Source organism: Sarcophilus harrisii, chromosome 5, assembly GCF_902635505.1.
Source record: "Sarcophilus harrisii chromosome 5, mSarHar1.11, whole genome shotgun sequence".
NCBI classification, from domain to species: domain Eukaryota; kingdom Metazoa; phylum Chordata; class Mammalia; order Dasyuromorphia; family Dasyuridae; genus Sarcophilus; species Sarcophilus harrisii.
The window spans coordinates 65643592-65666596 of NC_045430.1; the positions used below are offsets into that span (position 1 = coordinate 65643592).

The 23005-nt window shown below is 35.1% G+C and overlaps 1 protein-coding gene across 1 annotated transcript in view; it reads right to left on the bottom strand.

Moving 5' to 3' along the window:
* The window catches only part of IL15RA (interleukin 15 receptor subunit alpha), a 39674-nt gene that overhangs the window by 11559 nt on the left and 5110 nt on the right, over positions 1 to 23005 (bottom strand). The window contains exons 2-5 of the mRNA XM_031939993.1: positions 12299 to 12493; positions 11271 to 11348; positions 10425 to 10700; positions 9707 to 9739 (exon numbers count right to left, since the gene is read on the bottom strand). Coding sequence (XP_031795853.1) covers positions 9707 to 9739; positions 10425 to 10700; positions 11271 to 11348; positions 12299 to 12493 — 582 coding nt within the window. The remainder of the gene's footprint in view (positions 1 to 9706; positions 9740 to 10424; positions 10701 to 11270; positions 11349 to 12298; positions 12494 to 23005) is intronic.

Sequence of the window (23005 nt, forward strand, 5' to 3'; positions counted from 1 at the left end):
CATCAAAAAAGAATGAGGAGTGGTCAAATATGTAGAACTAGAAGACACAAATGTCTTGAAAATCTAGAGGGGAGAGACTTATTTAAGTCTTTATTAAATTAACAATAACAATTAAATATTAAAATATTTTAAATTAAAATTAACATTAAATTAAAATAACAATAATTGGATATGCATAAAAGTTCACTGGTTGTAAATCGCGTACATATGTATGAAGACAGTCCCGGAAACCTTGTATAAATATGTGTCTGAGAGTTAGTTGGTAGATCACCAGGATTTGCTGCCCTTTTTGGCTTGGTTCACTTGCTTCTTTGAGGGTCTTTTAAAGCAGAGATTCTGAATACTTGGCCACCCTTACACATGCATGCAAAATCTCTGCACCATTTATAGGTATTTTTAGTGGATGCTACCTGAACTTTCAATTTTCTCAGTTTTAGGGCAGTCAGGGAAGTTGAATAATTCATCTATAAAATAGAAATGCTCAAGTTGTTGAAGAAGTTGGGTTCTTTATTTAGGCACAGGCCTCACAAGACTGAATAGATTACCTGAAGTCATGATTCCCAAGGATAAGGTCACCAGAATTCTCATATGTTACACCTACTCTTTTCAAGACAAACCCTTAAGGCGATGTCATGAAACCTTAGAATAAAGGTCATATATCCCTTCAAACCTCACCACAAATCCAGAAATGATGAAAAACTGACCCTCCCTTTGCAAAGAATTGTTGTATAAAATACTGTCACAAAGAACCTTTTGAGTTGTTTTTTTTTATTTGTTTTTGGACTAGAGCTGCTCAATCTTGCTGACTCTATTATCTCATGAAATCTGACCAAGTCTGTCAGAGATACTAAAAGGTATTTGTGCTTCTGCCCATGTGTGTATGCTAGTTATCTCAATGTGTTATTCATTGGAAGTTCTATGCCAAACTCAATGGTCAGCCTATAAACATTTATTAAGTGACTGCTCTGTTCCAGGCCCTGCGCTAAGCTCTGGATAAGCCTTTCCTTTAATATCAATTATCTACCTGACATTAAGGCAATTTAAGCCACAACACAAAGTTTGTGAGACTTTAGGGAAAGGACCTTTTTACCCTTTTCCTTAGCACTGGACAGACACCAAACCTTAGACTTAAGAGCCAAATTTGCAAGGAGAGGCTCATGTATTGCCAGCTACTCTGGGAATTTCATGAAACTTGTGGCTTTTTCATCAGGGTTTCCAATTTAGCAAATAATAGCAAATTTGGCCAAATTGGTATATATATATATATATATATATATATATATAACCAGTTTTATTTTTTCCTTTTGTGCATAAGACTACCTAGCAAGGTGCTGGTAAGGAATTGCAAAGAAACATAGCAGAGAAGTAAATTCTATGGGAATAGGACCAGATGGAAATAAAGACCAGATGGCTTTAAGGGGAGTGATATTTATATCAAATACCTGACATATAATAAAGTTTAGAACCAGGTTTTTTTGAAATTTAGATCTTGGGCCAGCTTCCCCAAGCTGGTGAATCAGATTTCTTCAAGTTATTGGAAGAGCCTTCAGACTAGGATACACAGCCTCTCTAGATAAGTGTTTCTATCCCAGAAAAGGCAAATATTTTATATTTTATCCACCAGAGAAATAAAACTTGACAATTCTTAGAAAAATTGAATTGGCTTACTCTAGTAGATGACCAGGCTACATAGTTTCAAAAGAAGGAGCTTTTTATTCAGGTGTGTACTCAAAAACATTTTTGGTTGTATGAATGAGAGGGAATTGGGAAAAATTTAGCTAGAAATGTAAGATTTATAGTTATTAAGGCTATCTATTGTTAGGTGCCTTCACTTGCCTCTCCCTAATCAGGGGCCACAGTTGTGTCCTTTAAGAAAGGATTTGACACACATGCATATTTGTATAACAATTAATGACTGATGTACAAATTGTTACCATAGATGGTTAGGAAATAAATATAGCTATAGTTCCTGAAACAACATCTTTCTATCTTATGACAGGATCTAAAATTGGGAAAGAAGATGGATGGTGATAAATAAATATTGGAAAAATTATCTTTTCTTTAATAACCCTCTGTTTCCCCAAACTCTCATTCCTGGGAGACAATTACCTGAATGGCACAACTCAGAGCCCTGACTAGCATCTGCATCTCATTAATGCCTCCCTTAAAGAGATAAATGAGATTTGACTTGATAGCCAATACTGCAGTTTCAGTCTATATATGCATAAAAAACTAGAGACTATTATTACAACAAATTATTGTATTTATGACAGCAGTCAAAACTGAATTAGTTCCAGGTAAGCTTGGAAGAGCTTCACCTCATTTTTACACTAGGAAATGATATGATAATGCACCTTTATACAGTGGTGAGCATGGTTGTTCAACAGGTTGAGATACTCCAGTTGAAAGGATATTCTTTGAGGACTAGGATTTCTGGAACCACCAGATATGGGACATAAATATGTCAGCCCTCATCAGATGTGACTTGACAGACTACATAACAAATCAAAGATCCTTTTGACAAAAGGCTATGGAGTGTTGCCTGGGGGTTTTCAGGTTGGCAGTTCAGCCACTGATACTATGCCTTCCCTGCCTATAGTACTCTTAAAGAAATCTGGATCTTGACTCCTCTAGGGCTTACAGAGCTTCTGGAGGAAGGAGATGCATATGGGACTGAGTAGTACCTAATGGTGAGAACAAGGCCTTGAGACAGTCTAGGTAATTCATAATTGTTCCTGAAATAATATTAGATATTTGGGTAGAAAAAGGAAATTAGGGAGTTTTCTGAATTTTAAAACAATTCACAAAATGGAATTTTTAGTGTATATAATTAGAGATGAAAATGTAGTTGTAGTGCATTATAAATTTTTTTGGGTTGAACAATGAATAGGAAGAACATTCTTCAGATGAGTCATTAGGATATTCTATATTAAGATAATCAATATATAAATTCAAAGCATCCATTTTAATAGTTATCACTTAAGAAGATCAGACTACCTATTTGTAAGCTGAGCTGTAGAATAAATTACTTTTAAGTACAATTGCTCTCTAGATAGTTCCTTTTATCTTCATAGTCTTTTGGCTTCTGTTCTAGAGATTAAAACACTGGAAAGTCAGGTATGTCTGAACACTGGACTTTTATCTTCACCCATTCTGGAGCTTTCTATCCCCCAATATATAACATGTCATATTCAAGGCAATTCTTTAACCATATTTTCCATTTAGCATACTGTATATAATATTTGGAATAGTTCACTTTAGTTCATTACTTTGTCATGTCTGCTCTCTTAAAACCAAGTACAGAAAGCTATGCCATAGTTATCTTGAACCAATTAATTGATTGTATCTTGCTACTGATCAAATGAGTCCTAAGATCAAGAAGAGCAGATGCAACTGGAATTAATGAAGAGAATTTATAAAACTTCATTACAAAATGAAGAGAGTATACAAAAAAGGAGAGAATATAGAAGCATACCTATAGAAAGTAAGATTCATTAAAGTTGTGTTATAAAATATTAATAAGAAAGTTATTCATGACAATGTTTTATCCTGAAGTTCTTGGACTCTTCTGAATCAAAAAATCTAATCAATTTTCCTTTAACAGGAGAAAAATAATTTTAGGGAGGAATCTTGATTCCCTGAAACTAAGGGTTTTAGTCTTGTTTGTGATGAGCAAACTAAGAAAGAGTTGGTCTTTTTATTTAATCCACTTAAGAAAAGTATCTTTTTTATACACATTTAACCACATTCAAACAGAATCCTCAGAGTGAATGATTAAAAAAGAAAGTGCTTTGGGGATGATATTTTCCCAAGGGGATGTGTTAAAATTGGAAATTTGACTGCAAATTATATGAGACTCCTACCAATTTTTGTGATAGATTATGTTTTATCTGAATTTTAAGAATTGTCTTCTTTTCTCTCTAACACGAAAGAGAAACTTATCTAAAGGAGAAGGAGGGGGATGTCTCAGTACTAATAACTCAGTCCTCCTGAGTTATTACTCCCAGAGGAGTAATAACTTGGGAGAAGAAAATATTACCAATTGGCTCCACTACTGAGTGATGAGACTCATTAAACACTAATTTTGTTAAATGATGAATTCTTTCTGAGATTATAGAACTCAGATTTGGCTTATCATCCATAACCTACATGTTTTTAGTGTATGAACTGAACAAAAAGAAGGTGGAAAATTTGTTTAAAGCCTCTTCTGTTATTTTATCAGCCTTGCTAACCCTGTTTTATAATGCTTTGTAAATGCAATTTAGGGAACTGGATATTTTCACCTTCACTTGCACTTAAAAGGAAGTTACAGCTATGACAAATTGACTATTACTTATGAAAATTGTAAGATGATTAACTAAGTTATTTGGAATTATTGCCATAATGCTAAAATCTAAAATTGGTTATTGAAAAGGAAGGGAAAGAGTTTTATCTGGATTGGTTCTGCTTATTCACAGCAGTTCACCCCTTTGAGGGTATGCCACAAGATTAGTCTATTTCTCTGCCCCCTTCACAGAGTGGTGGGGTTGGTCAAAGAGCATAGCCCGCAGCAACCCGAAAGATAGTGTGGACATATAGGAGCAGCAGGCTCAGCCACTTCTCCAGGATTCCTGTTGATTCCTTTAAATCTGTAAGCTTGCCAGGTTTCTTGAAGCCATTGGTGTGAGGAAAGTCATTAGCCTTTTCAAAAGAGCTTGTTTGAGTTTAAAAGTTCCTAAACAAGGAATAGGTTTATTGAGAATATACAAGTTTATTATATACAAATTATTTCTAATAATCAATCTGTACACCAGGGTAAGTTTAAATTCAAAAAGAAGAAAAGAAAAACAAGTGAAAGCTATTAAGTGAAATCTCTCTTGTGTGTGAATCCTGGTAAGTTTTTATTGCTCATTGAAATTCCATGAGTAAAAACAACCATATCTAGTGGTAAGCTGTAATTAGTGAAACTTGCTATTTGAAATAAAATTTCTTGGGATCGTAACTGATAGATATTGTTTTGAGTTTTGAATTCAGATATAATTTGTCTGATGGATTTTTTAAGGCAGTAATTCACCATTCAAGAGAAATTCTACAAGTTACTCAGAGAGATGTGATCTTAAACTGGTAGGTAGGTAGAGATCTCTATCTGGACAAAAGCATAAGAGAACAACCTTCTAGTTAAGCTTATGGTAGAATCCTTCTGGTTCAGTTTCCCGTTATAATTAATCATGGGAAATCAGGTTTCCTACCTGATTAATGCTGAGAATCGCTTTGAGATGGAATTTTTATTGTATGATTGGTGGTCAACTGCCACTTTTACTTGAAATCAAATATAGCCAAAGATGCTTTTTCCTGCCATATTTGTGCCTTTGGTTTTAAACCTGAAAGACCAGTTTGATGCTGTTATAATCATATTCCAACTTTTTCCTCTTATAACAATTTTCTATAATCAGAGCAAGTAGTCAGTAGAGGACATGAGCCCAATCAGATTTTGCTATTTTCAATCTGAAAACATGAGGTCATGATATTCAATCTAAGCAATTAGGTAAATGAGCATTTGGCCTAGTCATCTGCCTATTACTAAATATATATCTTATGAAATAAGGTCCTGAAATATTTCAAAATAATGCAATATTAATTGGTGGGACTTAGCTGTTATTCAATTGATTATTGAAACCAAATAAGAAAAACAACTTCAGTATGGTTTGGAGAAAAGAATTTTAGAGCAGTCAGTTTTCTTAAGACAGATGTGACTTAGGAAATATTTTGTTTTACATCGATGAAAGTCATTTTTATTAAGTTTATTACTAATGTAGTGAAGTGGAAAAGCACCCAAAAATGGGACCGTGAGAAACATAATCCTAAATCTTTGTAGTTCAAAGTTTATTACTAGTTCTTCACTCCCTAATGCAGATGGTATTTTTAACAACCCAGATGTACTGGCCTGAGAGTCTTGAGACCTTGACAACCTGATAATCTTAAAGAAATGCTGCTTGCTGCTGCCTGAGAATGACCCCTTAGAGTGATAACTTTTTGCCTCCTGTTTAGAATAGAAATTCCTTTATTATGACAAATGTATCAAGAAACATTTTGATGTCTCTCTCTTCTTTCTATAAATATATGGCCCTGAGGCCACTCATTCCTGACCTCTCCAGTCTTGGTGTTGGGGTTCAGTCACTAGCTAGTATCAAACGCTCTTAAAACTTCATTATTTTGACTGCCCTGTTTTTCTCTTGCCTGAGTACTTCAGTAGAAATAACATCTGTTTGCCTTATGTGTCCCTGTGGTATAAACATGTTTTCTTATAAACAATTTGAGATTTTTTTGTTCTGTACTGTCCTAAGACTTTTATTATAATTGGGGTAAAGTCAGTCTCTTCTAAGTAAATTCATTTTATGCAACCACTGAACCTGGGGGTAGAAAGCCTCTTCCTACAAGAGTGTTATTACTTGTATTTTCATGTATACAATTGAATCCTCAATAGCATTTAATCTTCCCAAAGGAATTGGAATCACAGTGGAGAATTATGAGAAAGTAACAAGGTCAGATCATTCTGTGTATCAAATGTAGATGATTCTGGTGGGACATGAAAAATTTTAATCACTTTTTAAAGTGATTTTTATGGGTTCCTAGTTTGATGTTCCCCTTTTAGATTTGTTATTGATTAGATTAGAATAATAAGTTTGATTTTCATAACATGAATTAGTTAATGTAATGAAAAATTCTGAGATTTATATTAACCTAACCCCTTGAGCCCATCATCCTCTTCACCCAGTGTCTAACTGCTTTTAAACACTTTGGGACATATATCTTTGGCCACCTAAGCATTCCCTTTACTGTTTACAACATAACTGCTCTTACCTTCTTGCTAGATTTGTTTCCTCTAAGGTTCAGCTGATTCACTTTTACATGGTGGCCAATACTGGATACCATCCTATTTCTGATCCTGAGACTCAGTACATACAGAACCTTGCTTCAACCAGCTTCTGGGCCTTCGAGCTCATCACCCCTCTAAGGAGGAAGGCAAGAACAATTCTATGTCTAGTCTCAGAAGGAAGCAGCTTCAGATGATGACATCATCACCCCATGCCCCAAAAGACTTTGGGTCCCATTTGTTTGGGGGGGCGGCAATGATGGAGTGAATGGAATCCAGCAAAAGATCAGGTTCCTGGCAGCAACCCAGTATCTGAGTGGACTCCAGGGAGGAAAACTATCTCTTCCTGCTGCAGGAACAAACTAATCCTGTAAAATTATTTTGTAGGGACAGTGCTATCCTGTACTGATGCTCACAATTACTTTATACAATCTGAAGGTTAAGTTCTAGACATCAAATCCCGAACCAATCTTGAATAAACAAGACATTAGGATATAAACTCTATGAGAGTGTGGATTGAGATATTCTTAGTATATGTATCTCTAGAACCTAATAGTAAGTTGTTAGATACTGATTGATTGATAAAGTGGGGTGGGGCACACATAAAGTGCTCTAGAAGGGCTCACATCCATTTCCCCCATATCCAGAATAAAGACAATCCTGGACCCAGGACAATGAAAATCAGTACAACAGACAAGGGCATAGGAGGATACAAAGAAAATTGTCCTCCCCTTAGGGGAGTTTTCATTCATCTAGAAGGGATACAACAACCACCAAGATCCACAGAAAGATAATGTGAAGGGAGAGAAGCACTAACAACTGGAGGATCAGGAAAGCATACAGGGATGATGAATGTGCTAAGTCTGAAGAATGTTAGTAATTCTAAATTAGAAGTTAAGAGACTTACAAGGGGAGAGGTGGGACTTTTTAAGGGAAATTGTCCATTTCATCATGTCTTTTATGTTCCATCAAATTCATGTAAGACATGATGAAATAGATAATTTCATAGGAAACCAGGAAGACCTTTTTGAAGCGATGCAGAATAAAGTGATCAGAACTATGAGAGCAATTAATAAAATAAATATATTATAAGGAAAATTTTTGATACACTCTAGAACTCTGATCAATGCAATAAACTATGAGTCCAAAAGAATGAAATTGAAATGTTCCACTCACCTCCTGCTAAAGAAATGATATATTTTAAGAGCAGAAAAAGACATAATGGATGAATTTGTTTTGAGGTCTATGTTTTGGGGATTAATTTTAAAATTTATCAATAAGGGATAGTAGATGGAATAGATGAAAATGCTTTTTAATTGAAAAAATTAAATTATTGATTTTGTCACTTAGTTTTATGAACTCTCAATTTTCTTATTTCTAAAAGTAAGATAATTAGTCTAGTTGACCCTTTAAAGTTCCCTTAATTTAAAGACCTCTGGGCATTACCATCTGACCTGTTAATGCACCTTTATAACTTCTGGGCCTTTACTTTTGCTTTGTAGATGAACTTTTTTTTATGATGTCACATTGTCATTTGGAGGTGACTCTGGTTCTTAAAAGCTAGACCAGTAGAGTTCTAACTTGGGCAGACTCTATCAGGTCATATTCAATCTCATCTGAATTTTTTTTTGGATTTTCACATGCTTAGACCTATTTTATTCTTTATCAGATGAAACATGACTCATATTAGTGACATACTAAAAAACAAGCAAACAAACAAAAAAATCAAAACCAACAACAGCAACAACAAAAACTGCAACCATTTTTTTACACATGGAATGGACAAAAAGAATTCTACAGTACTATGTGACAGTACAGTTATCCATTTCACACTGAGACTTTCCCATCATAGTTTCAATATATCACGGGTTGGCATGGGAATTTTTAGAGAGTTTGATGAAGGCTACAGGTGATATGTGAAGACCAACAGATGACACAGAGCCTCTTACCAAATAATTAACCCAAATTTTACAATAACGTACTGTAACACCCCATAAAAGAAAAATAAAAAAAAATTCAGACCTCTTTTCTGGTATGAGGAAAGGGCCAAAATTTTTTTCATGGATTTTGCAGATTAAGGGAGTACTTAATTTGTGAATCATGTGAAAGAGATCGCTGTAAATCTTAAACATTACAGTCATAATTTGTTCCAATCATCATACAATTAAAATTTTATGTCAAAATCACATTGTCTGACATTTTAAATTGGATGAACATATCCTCTGGTTGATCTATGAAGACATTCCATATTTGTTTTGTGCCAGCTCTTTTTCTCCTGTGCCACCCTTTTGATACTTTTTATTTCTACTTTTACAAATAAATTCTAAAAATCACCAGAGAATTTTCAGTCTTTAAGAAGAAATAAAATTATTTTTGGTTTGATGTCTATTAAAAAAAATTAGATGGAAATTCTGGTAGGAGATACATTAATTATTTTTATTTCCCAATAAGGATTTTGATTACTGGTGTCTTTTTGGTGTTTTTGTCTATAATTACCTATTGCCTACTAAAATGTAAACTTGAAGGCAGAGACCAAATTTTTTTTGATTTTGTATTCCCTATAGTAACCAGCACAGTCCTTTGGACACAGTCAGCACATCGTAAACGTGTTGAATGAATGAATTGTCTTTCAACCTGTTCAGGGAAAATGTTGGCTTCTACTAAGGACAAATTCTGATTAAAAACTTCAAAATAATCCTCTTTGCAAGTATGATGTTCAAGCTATGTTTAAGCAATTTGTTCATGCTAGCAAATATCTTTTAGAGGAATGGATATTCATACAAATAATACTATCAAATGACGAGGACCCACCATGAAAGGACAATTAATAAGATCCAGCTAAAGAACACTTACCAGAAACATAAGGGATAACATAATATTGTTTGTCTGCAAAGGAAAAAGGAGATGAAAAATGTTTATTACTGAACTCTGAGGCTGCTAAATAAAGACACAGGAAAAGTATGACTAAGGTATTTTATTCTTTCTTCTGGAAATGTAAGGGATGTCACAAGATGTGGTCTGGAAGAATAAATATTCTGACTCATTTGGAAGTGGGGACAGACTTTAGATAATAACCCTGGCAAACATATGATAGAAGGTGTTAAGACTCCTAATAATCTATTTTAAATACAAAGCACTCCCAAAATTCTGAAGAAAAATCAAAACCCAATACAGTACAATACAACTGCCTACACCACGGAGAGTTTTGTCACTGGAAAGACAGAAAATATTCTTTATTTCTCTATAGTTGGAATCACAAAATAGATGCTACAATTTATGGCTCAATCTTATTCTAGAACCAGACTTTCTATTAAGATTAATAAGATAGACCTTTTGCTTTCTGGGAGATGTATACCCCTTTTCCAGTGGATGTGGCTATCTTAGGCCACCATTCCACAGAATGAAGACTATAGGTTATGGGAACAACCAGGAGTCATAGGGAGAAAGCTAACTCAGCATTGACTTCACCTGAATGTAATAAAAACATGCAAAAAAAGCTCTCAGACCAAATTTAAGTAACAAGAAATGTGGAGCTAATCTTTCTTAAAGTGGAGAGTAGTCAGTGGCTGACCTGGTTTTATCCCATAGGTAGTAGGGGAGGATTGTTCCATGGTCTGTGCTGTTGTTTGAGCCAGGATTGTGAAGGACCAGTTTCGAGTTGTTATTATGACTGTTGCAGAAGGTGGTTCTGACGATATCTCCTTGGAGACTGGTTTCGAGACCGTACCTGCTAATGCTGGAGATTCTGTGTGTATGGATGATGGGAGGGAGACAGAAGTTGACATCATGATTGTCTCTGTTGTCACTGTGGTGCTTGACTTGGAAGCCTCTGGTTCTACAGTGAAGCCTGAGATATTGAGAATGTAAATATTTTAAAGCAAATCCTATTTTTGTTGCAGAGATTGGAGTAAAGGCTGACTTAGAAACAGAATCCAATAAAGAGGATATAGTTTTGACCCTACAACACTAATCTAACATTATCCTTTGCTCCCTGAAACTAACCTTTTGGGACATCCTTGGTAGTGTCACATTTCAGCTCATGGGGAAAGACTACCAAAATTCTGGGAAGTAGGGAGATCTATTATTATTTATTGTGCCACAACATAAGGAAAAGGATACATAGGTACAAATATGCATAAAGAAGCATTTCTACCATATCCGAGAAGCAAAATACCTGGGAAGGTTTATTTTAAAAAAACAAATACTTGCTATATTTATCAAAGATGCCTTGGATTAATGTTTTAAATATGTAAATTTTTCAAAACCCTGAAAAAAAGGTAAACCTTTACTTGCCCAATTTTCCTAGCAGAACTGAGGACTCCCTGCTCTATTCAGAGGACTCTTCTTCTAACTTTGTGTTAAAGAGACAAGCATGGGTTGGGAGTACTACAATAGCATCTGATTCAGATATTCCTACCTTTTGCAATAGGGGTGGGAAGTTTCCTTGTTGACATAGTTGAGGAAGATGTCTGTAGGTGAACCAGGGAGGGATCTCCTAGAGAAAATGAGATGATATTTATGGCTGAAGTTTGAATTATGATAGTTCAGAAATGTAAATACTTTTGTTATATCATTTTTCTTTTTAGCAAAGAAGTAGTGACTCTCTTTTTAGGCTGATTGCCTTAAAGGTACAAGGAGTGAGCTAAAGATTGCCTCGAAATTTCTCTATCTTGGATGATAGAATTTTATTATTTTGGGTGTCAGCCATAACTTATGAAGATGGCAATTTCCTCTGAGGGTAATACTATCAGCAGCAGTGAGGAGACACTAGGAGAAAAACCTGATCTCTTTTACTAAGACATAAAAACTAGGAATCTGTGTGCTACAAATTCTTCTGGGTTCTGTGATTCTCCCATTCCTTGAAAAGACCATATCTCTTCATTTGTTTCTCAATTATTTACACAGCTCAACAAAACCCAGCATCCTGCCTCTGTCTTCTTCTTTAGCAACTTGTATCTGATTACTGCTTCTCAGCTTTGTTTAATTTTCCTGGTACTTCTTAGCTGAGGAAGCCTTATTCAGCCTGTGAGATGAAGGGGCATAAGATCTGTAACAGGTCTTTTTCCTGGCTTTGTGCCCATGTCTAATTGTCATAAGCACTCTGGAACCATTAATTTTCAAGTCATTTCAATGGGATAGGTCAAGGGACAGCTTATCTTAGAGCCTGTAGTAAGAAGATAGCTGAGCTGGATAGGATGAGTCTTCCACTTAGCAATTTTGGGAGACATGATTGCAATTCCTACCTATTTCTACCTACCTAATTCAATCCTAGTAGCAATGCAACAGGTGAAGGAATGCTGACAAGAATCCTATTATCCCATTCTGGCTTATATGTTCAAAAAAGAACTCCAAATCATTTGTACTTTGATCATTTAGTGATTTATATAGCTTTTTGTATGCCCTCCCCCACTAAACTAGGAAAGCTGTTGCAAAAGAGCCACTTACTGATGCATTTTAGATTGGTCTCTGTCCAGCGGGCTGTATTTGACTTGTGGTCAAGTATACACTGAATAAGGTTGGATGTCCCAGCTTGACGTTTGAAGCCTGAATTACAAACATACCGCTCCCTGGATTCTATGCTGTGACTCTTAACCTTAATATCTGCATTTTCAACAGATTTGGGAGTAGGACATGTCACTTCTGTAAAAAAAAAAAAAAAAAAAAAAAAAAAAAAAAAAAAAAAAAAGAAGAAGATGGAATACTTTGGTCACTGTTACTAGTGGGCCCATTAAGACAAATGCCTGAGGTTCTGGAAGGTTAATTAAAAAACCAAACAACTTTTGTGGCCTATAAGTCTTTCTGAGGATTTCATAGCTCCATTTTAGTGTATCAGTGACTTCACTTTGCTAGTAGCATAAGTATAGGGAAAGCTGAAGTAATGGAAGATAGTTGTTCATATTTGCTAATCTTCTAGCAGAGGATAATAGAATAAGGAGATCTAGGTTAAAATCCTGATTCAAATCTTTCCTAATGCTAAGTGTCTCAATTTCTGCTCTTATAAAATGGAATAATAATAATAATTGTACTAATGTTTAGATGGATGTTTAGAGGAAAGTATTTTGCAAATCTTAAAAGTTATATAAAGACTTACTGGGAACTTTTCATATACAAGATATTGTGGGGGATACAAAGAAGAATCAGATCTGGTCCCTTCCTTCAATGAAGGAATATTACTTTCTATTTTATCTAATATAAATTGCTATGAGCATTTTCATTCTTTCTGTTGTTGTTTGCTTACATTTTTGTTTTCCTTCTTGGGTTTTTTTTCTTTCTAGATCCGATTTTTCCTGTGCAGTAAGATAACTGCATAATTATGTATACATATATTGGATTCAACATATATTTTAATATATTTAACAAGTATTGGACTACCTGCCATCTAGGGGAGGGGATGGGGGAAGAAAGGGAAAATTTGGAACAGAAGGTTTTGCAAGAGTCAATGTTGAAAAATTACCCATGCATATATTTTGTAAATAAAAAGCTATAATAAAATAAATTTTAAAAAATTAAGTCCTGGGAAAGTGGTCATATGCAAGATCTTGGGAACTTTTGTAATATGTCCATTACAATGATGCAATGTAGAGAGTCTGGTGTAAAGAAAACTCTAAAAGTATTCCTTTAACAGTCAGTCAATCAATAAATACTAAGTATGTGCTATATGTTAGATACTGTGCAAAGAGCTGGGAATATAAATACAAATAAAGACAAAACAGAATAGTACCTAGTATGCTATTGCTAATCCATACAAACTAACTTCCATAAAGTCTCAGTCAATATTACTGGCTCATTCTTGTACATCATGAGATCTTACCCATGGTCATAGACAAAGTTTTTACTGAAATTAAAATCAGTAAGTAAAGAAGTAAATATTATCTGAATAGAAAGAGACTGTGGAAGTTCTGACAAACTCTGTTCCTTTCAGTCAGCTCTATTGAAGAGAAATCATATAAGAATTCAAAGTGTAAACTTCATTGGTTCAAAAGATCTGCAGCCAGAAGGAACCCTAGAGGTCATCTAGTCTAATTACTTCATTTTACAGATGAAGAAAATGAGACCTGGAGATGTTTGGTGACTTTCTTAAGGTCACACAGGATTTGAACCTAAATTCAGTCTCTCTTTTTTTTTTTTTTTTTTTTTTTTGTGGAAGCACACTCTACCATACCAACGCTTTAATGACTTTTATGTTAACTTAATTCTACAAGCTTTTTTGCCTGCTTTCCAACAGGTTCCTCTAGGTCATCTCCTACCATGATATTCCACTAACCACTGCCCATATAGATATACTATTTTAATCATGTGGCCTATCCTATGGCTACCTATCCCCACTTCTGCAAGCCAGTCTTTCCCTCAGGCCTTATCCTCATTTGGCTGATCTTTATACTGATGGTGTCCCCTGGGAGCCCTATTTCATTGTTATCAAACTTCTAGAGATCCTCCTTCAGTCATTTTATCTTCTTTAATTAACTAAAACTTGGTTATCAACTGTAAAGTTGGACATGTCTTTTCTCAGTCCTTCTACCTCTTCAAACCTAGTCTCTTAAGACTAGAGAATGATTACACATCTTTGCTTCCCAATATCTCTGCCAATATTACTCAATAAGCTCTCATTTGAATTTTTTTGGGGGAGGTCTCATTTAAGGTTAACACTATCCAATTATCGAATTAACTTCCATTTCTTATTACTAGCATCTATCCATATTCAGATCACTTTCCCCATTTTTCTCCCTTAAAATGCATTTATCTCATAGTCCCCATAGCATCTTTTCCTGCCAGCATCCTTGGAGACTAAATTATTTATTCTGAAAAACCATTCTAACATCTCATCTCACAGAACTCAGAAAAGCTACACACACACACACACACACACACACACACACACACACACACAATTATATAAAGAATGATTGAAATATAAATAGAAAAATTTCACGGGACTCTAATAAGAAAGAATCCAAGATTTGTCATACATAAACTTTAGTACTTCAATTCAGTCACAGCAAACTTCCAAAAGGAATACAGATATCTCTTATCAAGAAATATGAATTTGATCATAGTAGATTTTTCAAGCAGGAAAATTGGAAGCATTTACCATGAATCCATAATTATGTTAAAACAAAATCAGCATGTTTTGGTGATTGGATGATTAAGAAGCAGACAGACTATGAAAAATTTATAGAGACATGTTGTCGAAGGAATTCATAATTCCTTCTCCTGTACAAAAAGTTGGAGTTCAGAAAACAATTCTTTTCTAAAACTTCATGTAACACATGTGTCTTACGCCATGTATTTCTGCTACAAGTTGCCATTACTGCATTCTGTTAATGGGGAGGACTTAAGGTAAATTTTGTGGACAATTGAAGAAGGTTAATTGAATGAAGAAGCAAGATTCATATATGCTGTGTGATGTAGACAGTTGGAAGTCTCAGATTTTTAGCTATATTATCATCTGCTTGCAGTCCAGTCTTTGGATTGTTGCTTTTATACCTTCTTTGGGTATTATCATATTTTTGTCATGTTGTTTCCCCCATTAGATTGTAAACTTCCGAGGGCAGGGACTGCCATTTGCCTCTTTTTGTATCCCCAGCAATTAGTATTGTACTCAGCACATTGTAAATATTTAATAAATGTTTATTGATTGATTGTGGCCTTCTATATAGTGTATCTGTATCCACATTAATCTTTCCTAGCTGTAGAGAATGTTGAACTTGGGGTTTTAAAAATAGAACTTTTCAACATAAGTTTTTATTTATATTTTGTTTCTCATATTACCATAGTATTATCCCTTCTCTTCCCAGACAGCCATCCCATATGGCAAATAGTATTTTTAAAGAGGGGGAAAACAATCAGTACAACTGATCAATATATTGAAAAAGTCCTATAATTTGTGTAATGTGTAACACCTGTGGAACTGCCACCTCCACAAAAGGATAGGTTGGGGATTGTCTTCTCATATCACTTCATTTGAATCTTAACTGATCTTTATGATTTAACACAGACAAAAAGTACTAATCTTGTAATGATATTTGTTTGCACAATAGCTTCCAGCTGTTACATTTACTTTTGATCTTCATATTTCATTATTTGCATTTGCATTGTATGGTTACTGTATATATTGTTTTCTAGGCTCTGTTTACTTCACTCTGCATCAGTTTATATAGATTTTCCCATGTTTCTTTGTATCCATCACACACATCATTTCTTATAGTACAGTAATATTCCATTATGTTCATATATCAGTTTGTTTACCCATTTCCCAATTCACAAATATCTACTTTGTTGCCATTTCTTAGTTACCAGAAAAAGTGCTTTCATCAAATATTGTAGAGCATATAAGGACTTTTTCTCATCAATACCTTCCTTGGGGTATGAACCTGGTAATGAAGTTTTTGTTGCTGAACTCAATATTAGCTAGTGCTACCATGCATCTCTTCCAAATGGCATTCTACTTGACACTTGTCAAAATATCAGTAGCTTATCGTTGAGCCACACTTGCAACTCTGCTCTATACACATAATTTTCTTAGTGACAGCTCACCTCAATGGGATTGAGGTTGTAAATGGGATATTAGGTTTGGTATCACTCAAACAACTGTCAGCAAATACAATTACTTTCATGTGAACATCACTTTCTAGGAAGGGGACTGCTCCCAAGCTCTCCAGGCTGGCAAGACAAAAAGCTTGCTTGTTTCAGAATAAGTCATATTGGCACATATATAAGGCAAAATGACCAAGTCTTTAAATGTTTGTTTATACATATCTATCCATATACAAATGTCAGTTTCAAAACACCTTTGTCTTTCCTGCCTTTCTGTTTCTATGTCTCTCTAATCATGTATATTTGAATAAAGTCATTTGATGGATTAGCAATAGGGCACAGTTTAAAAGTTTTTCCCAATGGTGATCATTAAATTTGAAAAAAAAGAGTCTTTAGTGTGAAGATATTTTAGCTGTGGCTAAGTCAGGAAAGCCCCTATTTTCTCTAGGTTGATGCTCACACATTTTTGTGACACACTATGACTCATATACTTCTACGCTACAAAAGTAATATTTGCTAATTGAGAGCTTCAAGACATTTTCCTCTAGTTGATACATTACTTTTGATGATTTCATGAAGATACATCATAATTTGCAGGTGATTCATGTCACTATTTTTTCCATCGATGCCAAATGCCCCTGGGATGCCTTGGAGTATATGTATAAACTAGTAAAATCCAGGTAGACAGATCTTTTGTCATTTCCTGCTATTTGTGCTCAAGAGTAACTTCATCAATCCAACACAGAAAACCAGAGCCAATCCAGACAATCCAAGACATTTTGAACCTTTGTATATTGATCTGCTTTGGAATGGTAGCCTGTCTCTCCTCCCTCCTTCCCTCTCTCTCTCTCTTTTCTCCCTCCCTCCTTTCCGTCCTCCCTCCTTCTCTCTCTCTCCCTCTCTCTCTGTCTCTCTCTTTCTCCACATACACATACACACACACACACACACACACACACACACACACACACACATCTTTCTATTATCACCCTGGGTTCTATTAAACTTCTTGATGATGCCATTTACCAGCAGGTTCTTAAAATATTGTCTATCAACCATAGACAAATGGATCTTTCTAGATCCTTCATGGAATGGGCTTGAATTGGTAAGCTGGATTTTGTGAGTTATTTCCTACATATTTAGAGAGAATACATTTGTCTTCTTGTTGAACTTCTGCTTCAGCTCCTCCTTCCATCCTGCTTGCCCTGGAGAATTCTTCAAGTTCACTCCAGGAATGGATGACTGAGGTATACTGTTATAGGGATTACTATCACTTTATTTTATCCTCTTGTATACCAACTTGAAAGTTCCATAAATGGCCAAAATGTATAGATATTGATATTGAGTCTCAATTTATTGTTTGCAGTGCTCTTGAACAGTCTATAACTGGTTCTAAGTGATGCTGATACTTCACCAACACCTGTACAAATCAGGGCTAGACTGTCACTTTATTTTGACATCAGAAATATTTTCAGGAAATTCCTGTCATTTCAACACATCCCAGTTATGGATAGTTTTCGTCACTCAGTCCTTCAAAGCTAAAACCTAAAAAAAGTTGTATATTTTTTACAAATGTTTCTCATAAAATGACTAGTCACTTGTGGTCCAATGTCCAGGACAGTAGAATAATACATATTCTCAATTTTTATGGATACTACTTTGTGAAATCCTATGAGACTAGGTATAAAAGAACAGTAGAATTGCTTATGAGATCATTGTGTTTGATGGGGCTAGGGTGACCTCTTTCCCAGGTCAAACTTCCTTTTCCCTAAAACTAGTCCTATACTTCTCAGCTGAAGTCCCAAGGATTCATTCTCTTTTCTAATGCATTTAAGCTTATGTGGTCATTTTCTCTACAGTTGCCACAGATGTCAATTCTATTTCCTTGAATCGTTCTTCTAATGTTTTCTAACCTAGGAAAAGTCCAGGACTTTTCCAACAGTACCACTGTACGCATGGTTCAAGCCAATCAAGCCCTATTAATTCAAGTTCAATGATGGGATGAAATGAGGCATTCTGTATTTAACAAATTAAAAATTATTTTACCCAAATATAGAAAGAATATACAATAAAGTGGCATTTAGTTTTTTTTGGACACTTCCACTCTTGTCTCCATACTCCCAATCATCTCAGGTATCTACTAAGTCTGAGAAGTCTAGGTTATTTGTAGCTAGAACTTTCTATGCTTTTTAATCAGGAAGCTATATCTAGAAGGCTGGGGCCAATCAAGTTGTGTGGGGAAAAGAAGCTATGTAAAGGAACCTGGGGGTGAAGGAAGTTGTGTCAGATTAAAATTGGTCATATTCCAGGATCAATGTCACTGGGATTCTCCTTCAAAAGCATTCTTGTGAGCTTCTGTTTACATTTCTGTAACCCTAGAATAACTGTTCCATGACATATCTTTAGTTCATGCTCTGACATGAATTCTTGGACATTTATATTTGAGTCTTCACAGTGGGAATCCTTCCAGACATTCCTGGGCTTATTTTACATGTCATTTACAGGGTCTAGCAAGTCTTCAAATTTAGGTAGGTTTTAGTTACCCAACTGTACTAGAAAGAATTCATTAAATTTGAGGTCTGCATGTATTTATTCCAAGCTGACCTCATTCTCCATTGCAGCCATTACTGTTTCTGTATCTAGTAATTTCTATAATTTTGATTTCACTAAAAACATAATGTTTTATTTGTCCCATTTCTACATCTACAATGCAACAAATGTGGAATATAATTGACTTTATGTTTCAACATTCCCAGAGTATTTTCCAAGTTTTTGTAAGCAATGTTGCCACGTCATATCTGGATTCCTGGCTATCAGGCTTCAAAAAGTAGAAAAGCAGTGGAGGCAAAAGGACAGGAAAAGTTGAAATGGGAGGAGGAGGCTGTGCCTCTAAATGAGAAGCAAATGTTTCTCTGGGTGCCCTGCCAATTTAAATCAAACAACATTTCCACTGAGATTCTCTGACAATCGCTCTTTACTATCTTCTCTAATTTTGCAGTACTACTAACATCCTGGGTTTCCCATGTTTCTTCCTTAGGGCATGAATCTCTCCTGAGAAAGTTCCCAACTTGGACTAGCAGAATTTTCCTGTGATGATATGCCTTGTCCTATTCTTGCTATCAGGAAAAGTGTTTCTGCTCCACTTAGTGAGCTGCTTCTTTTTTTTCACTTTCTGGAGAAATTTCATTGTATGACTTGAAGAAAATAAATATCACCAACAACACCTTTAACATCTTCTAGTATCCAAATACACCTGGCATTGGGAAGTTCCCCCAAATGTCACACTGAGAGTCTTAGGGGACTTATATTGTCTTAGAGCTTTAGTAATAAGAAAAGACAAGTTCTTTCCCCAATAACATACATTAGCATCACTTACATATTTGTTGTCTGTGGCAGCTGGCCAAAGTTTTTCCTTAGCATCTTGAAATAGTTGTGAACCCAAATATATTTTTTCTTTTTTTAAAAATTTATTTAATAGCCTGTTTTCTGTCTACAATTATTTTATTTTTATAAAGTTTTTTGTTTTCAAAACACATGCATGGATAGTTTTCAACATTTATTCTTTCAAAATCTTGTGTTCCAATTTTTTTCTCTCTTCCTTTTCCCTACCTCCTCCCCTAGATGACAAGCAATACATGTTAAAAATGTGCAATTCTTCTACACATATTTCCATAACTATCATGCTGTCCCCCCAAATCAGATCAAAATAGGAAAAAATGGGAAAGAAAGCAAAATGCTAGCAAATAACCACAAAAAAGTGAAAATACTATGTTGTGATCCACATTCAATCCCCACAGTCCTCTCACTAAGTGCAGAAGGCTCTCTCCATCACAAGACCTTTGGAACTGGCCTGAATCACCTCACTGTTGAAAAGAGGGACATCCATCAGAATTGATATATATACTATGAGTATAATTTTCTTGTGGTGTACAATGTTTTCTTGGTTCTACTCGCTTCACTCAGCATCAATTCATGTAACTCTCTCTAGGCCTTTCTGAAATCATCCTACTGCTGATTGTTTCTTACAGAACAATAATATTCCATAACATTCATATACCATTACTTATTTAGCTATTCCCCAACTGATGGGTATTCACTCAGTTTCCAGTTCCATGTCACTACAAAAAGGACTGCTACAAATATTTTTGCACATGGGGGTCCTTTTCCCTTTTTTATGATCTCTTTGAAGTATAGACTCAAGAGAGACACAGATGGATCAAAGAGTATGTACATTTTGATAGCCCTGTGGGCATAGTTCCACTTTGTTCTCCAGAATGGTTGGATCAGTTTGCAACTCCACCAACAATGTATCAGTGTCCCAGTTTTCCCATACCCCCATCCAACATTCATCATTATCTTTTCCTGTCATCTTAGCCAATCTGAGAGGTGTGGAGTGGTAGCTCCAAGTTGTTTTAATTTGCACCTAATGTATTTTCAGGACTGATTTTCATTTGCTGTGCAAATACCCTCTTTGCTCATCAGAGTCATTATTTTATTAAAGGCCTCGAACTCACAAGGGGGGGGGGCAGTTTACACACTAACATCCTTGAACTATTCCCAATCTGAATTTCTTCTGATAACTTGTTATATTCATATAACTCTGACAATTCTTGTAGCATATCCACAATGACTTGTCCTAACCTCCTTCATAAGTAGACCATCTAATGTAATCTAAATTGCTTCATTGCCTGCCCTTTAAAACATTCCTAACACCCTCATATACGTATATAGGATCTATTCCAAGTATCAGTAAACCTTTTATGTTTTATGTATGATCAGGATCCTCCAATGTTGCTCCAAAAAGCCAATAGTTAATCAATTCCCCAAGAATAATATACAACTTCCCAAAAATTTAGTCAAATCTGATATATCTCAGCAGCTGTTATAATAACCATTAAACTTACATGCATAAGCAATATTCTGATTACAACTATCCTAATAAAAACAGTCACAAAACAAGTGGCATTCTATAGTGGCACCAGATACTAAATATTATTATTTATAAATACTTGGATAATGGCCAAGGATCATATTTGGTAAGATGTGAAAACAAAACAAATCCAAAACAAGAATTATAGACCACATCAGAAAAAAAATACAAATAGCATAGAGTGATAAGTAGATATTTAAAATTCTCCTAAAAATAGACATTTTGGGGCTTTTTCAGCTTCCAATTCAAGTAATAAAACAAATAATAATGCTAACAAAATTGTAAGAAAATTATTAAAATCAAGATGAGAAGTAAATTTTGAAAATATTGTTATAATGAATTCTCTTTAATATCTAGGGGAAAAGGAAGAGGTTCCTACAATATAACATCAGCTTGTGTCCGTAAGGCAGATTTATAAAGCATGACCCACATTCATAGTAATTCAGTACTTAGAAGGGTCGTTATGAAATGGTGTGTGCTCATCCCCCCAGTTATAGAGCAAAGAATCATTGGGCAATGGATTGAGCTCCTAGTCTTGCACTAAGAAAAGTCTCTCTCTCCCATGTGGTTCACATTTTTTCCTTATGCTAAAAACAAAGGAACTATGGGTAACATTAAGTATTTTCAAGACTTAATATTAAAGTTGACAAATGTATGCTTTAGCAAAATGGTGGGGGGAAAAATCCACAATTAAGCAAAAGTAAGGCCCTTCTGTTTTTCTGGTTCATTTGTCAGTTTTTTAATGCTATTGAAGCAAATGCCATTATAAAAAATCAGGCATACACTTCCCGTTTTGTCCCTTTAGAAGTCATCTTTCATGATTTTAAAGGAACTACAGATTTGGCAGACACTGACTGTTACTGTGGGATGACCACACCCCCCTTCTCTCTTCATTTTCCATAAGAGTTGTAAAAATTTCCACTGTTCCCATAAGGCTAATTTAAAAGTATTCTTCTCTTCCCAAACAAAAAATAACTACAAATTCAAGAATTGTAGAACTATGAGAACTACAAGAATTATAGAAAGAACTACAAATTTCCACAAATGGAAATATGTCTTGCTTTGAGATCCTTTGATGTTTCTTAAATCCCATTTTAACACTTGGATCTATCTTGTAATTCTGATATGTGACACAGATTTATTGTTTATTAGCTGGTTTGCTCAATTCTCCATGCCTTGCTTCCTCTGACTGTATTCTGGGAAGCTATTACTCCTTCCCCTTATTCCTTGGCATAAGGTCATCACTGTCAAGATGTACACTGCTAGTGTTTGAACACTGCTAGTTTCTCATTTACCCTACATACAGAAGGCCTACTATCCTTATATGACTTGGAGGGAATTGCTCCACTTCATTTCAAGGATGGGGTAGGGAAACTCTCCTTGGTTCAGGGCTAGGAGGGAATGCCACATCTTCTTGTCAAAAGAGAAATGCCCTGTTTCTGTTAAGATAATTGGGAAAACACCCAATAAAATACTATAAAAGCTTTTCACAAATGTTTAGTCAGTAGAATAGTATTTTGGTACTGCTTGATTGTCTCTCACTCTCAGCTGATGCTCAGAGATCAATTCCTCCAGTTCACAGAAATCACCTAATCCTCTGTATGAGACTCCCTAAGGAACTGTCCTTCTTCTTTCCCTTGTCCTCATTTAGGTTTAATTGCTTCAGGACCACTGCAGTCTACCTATTG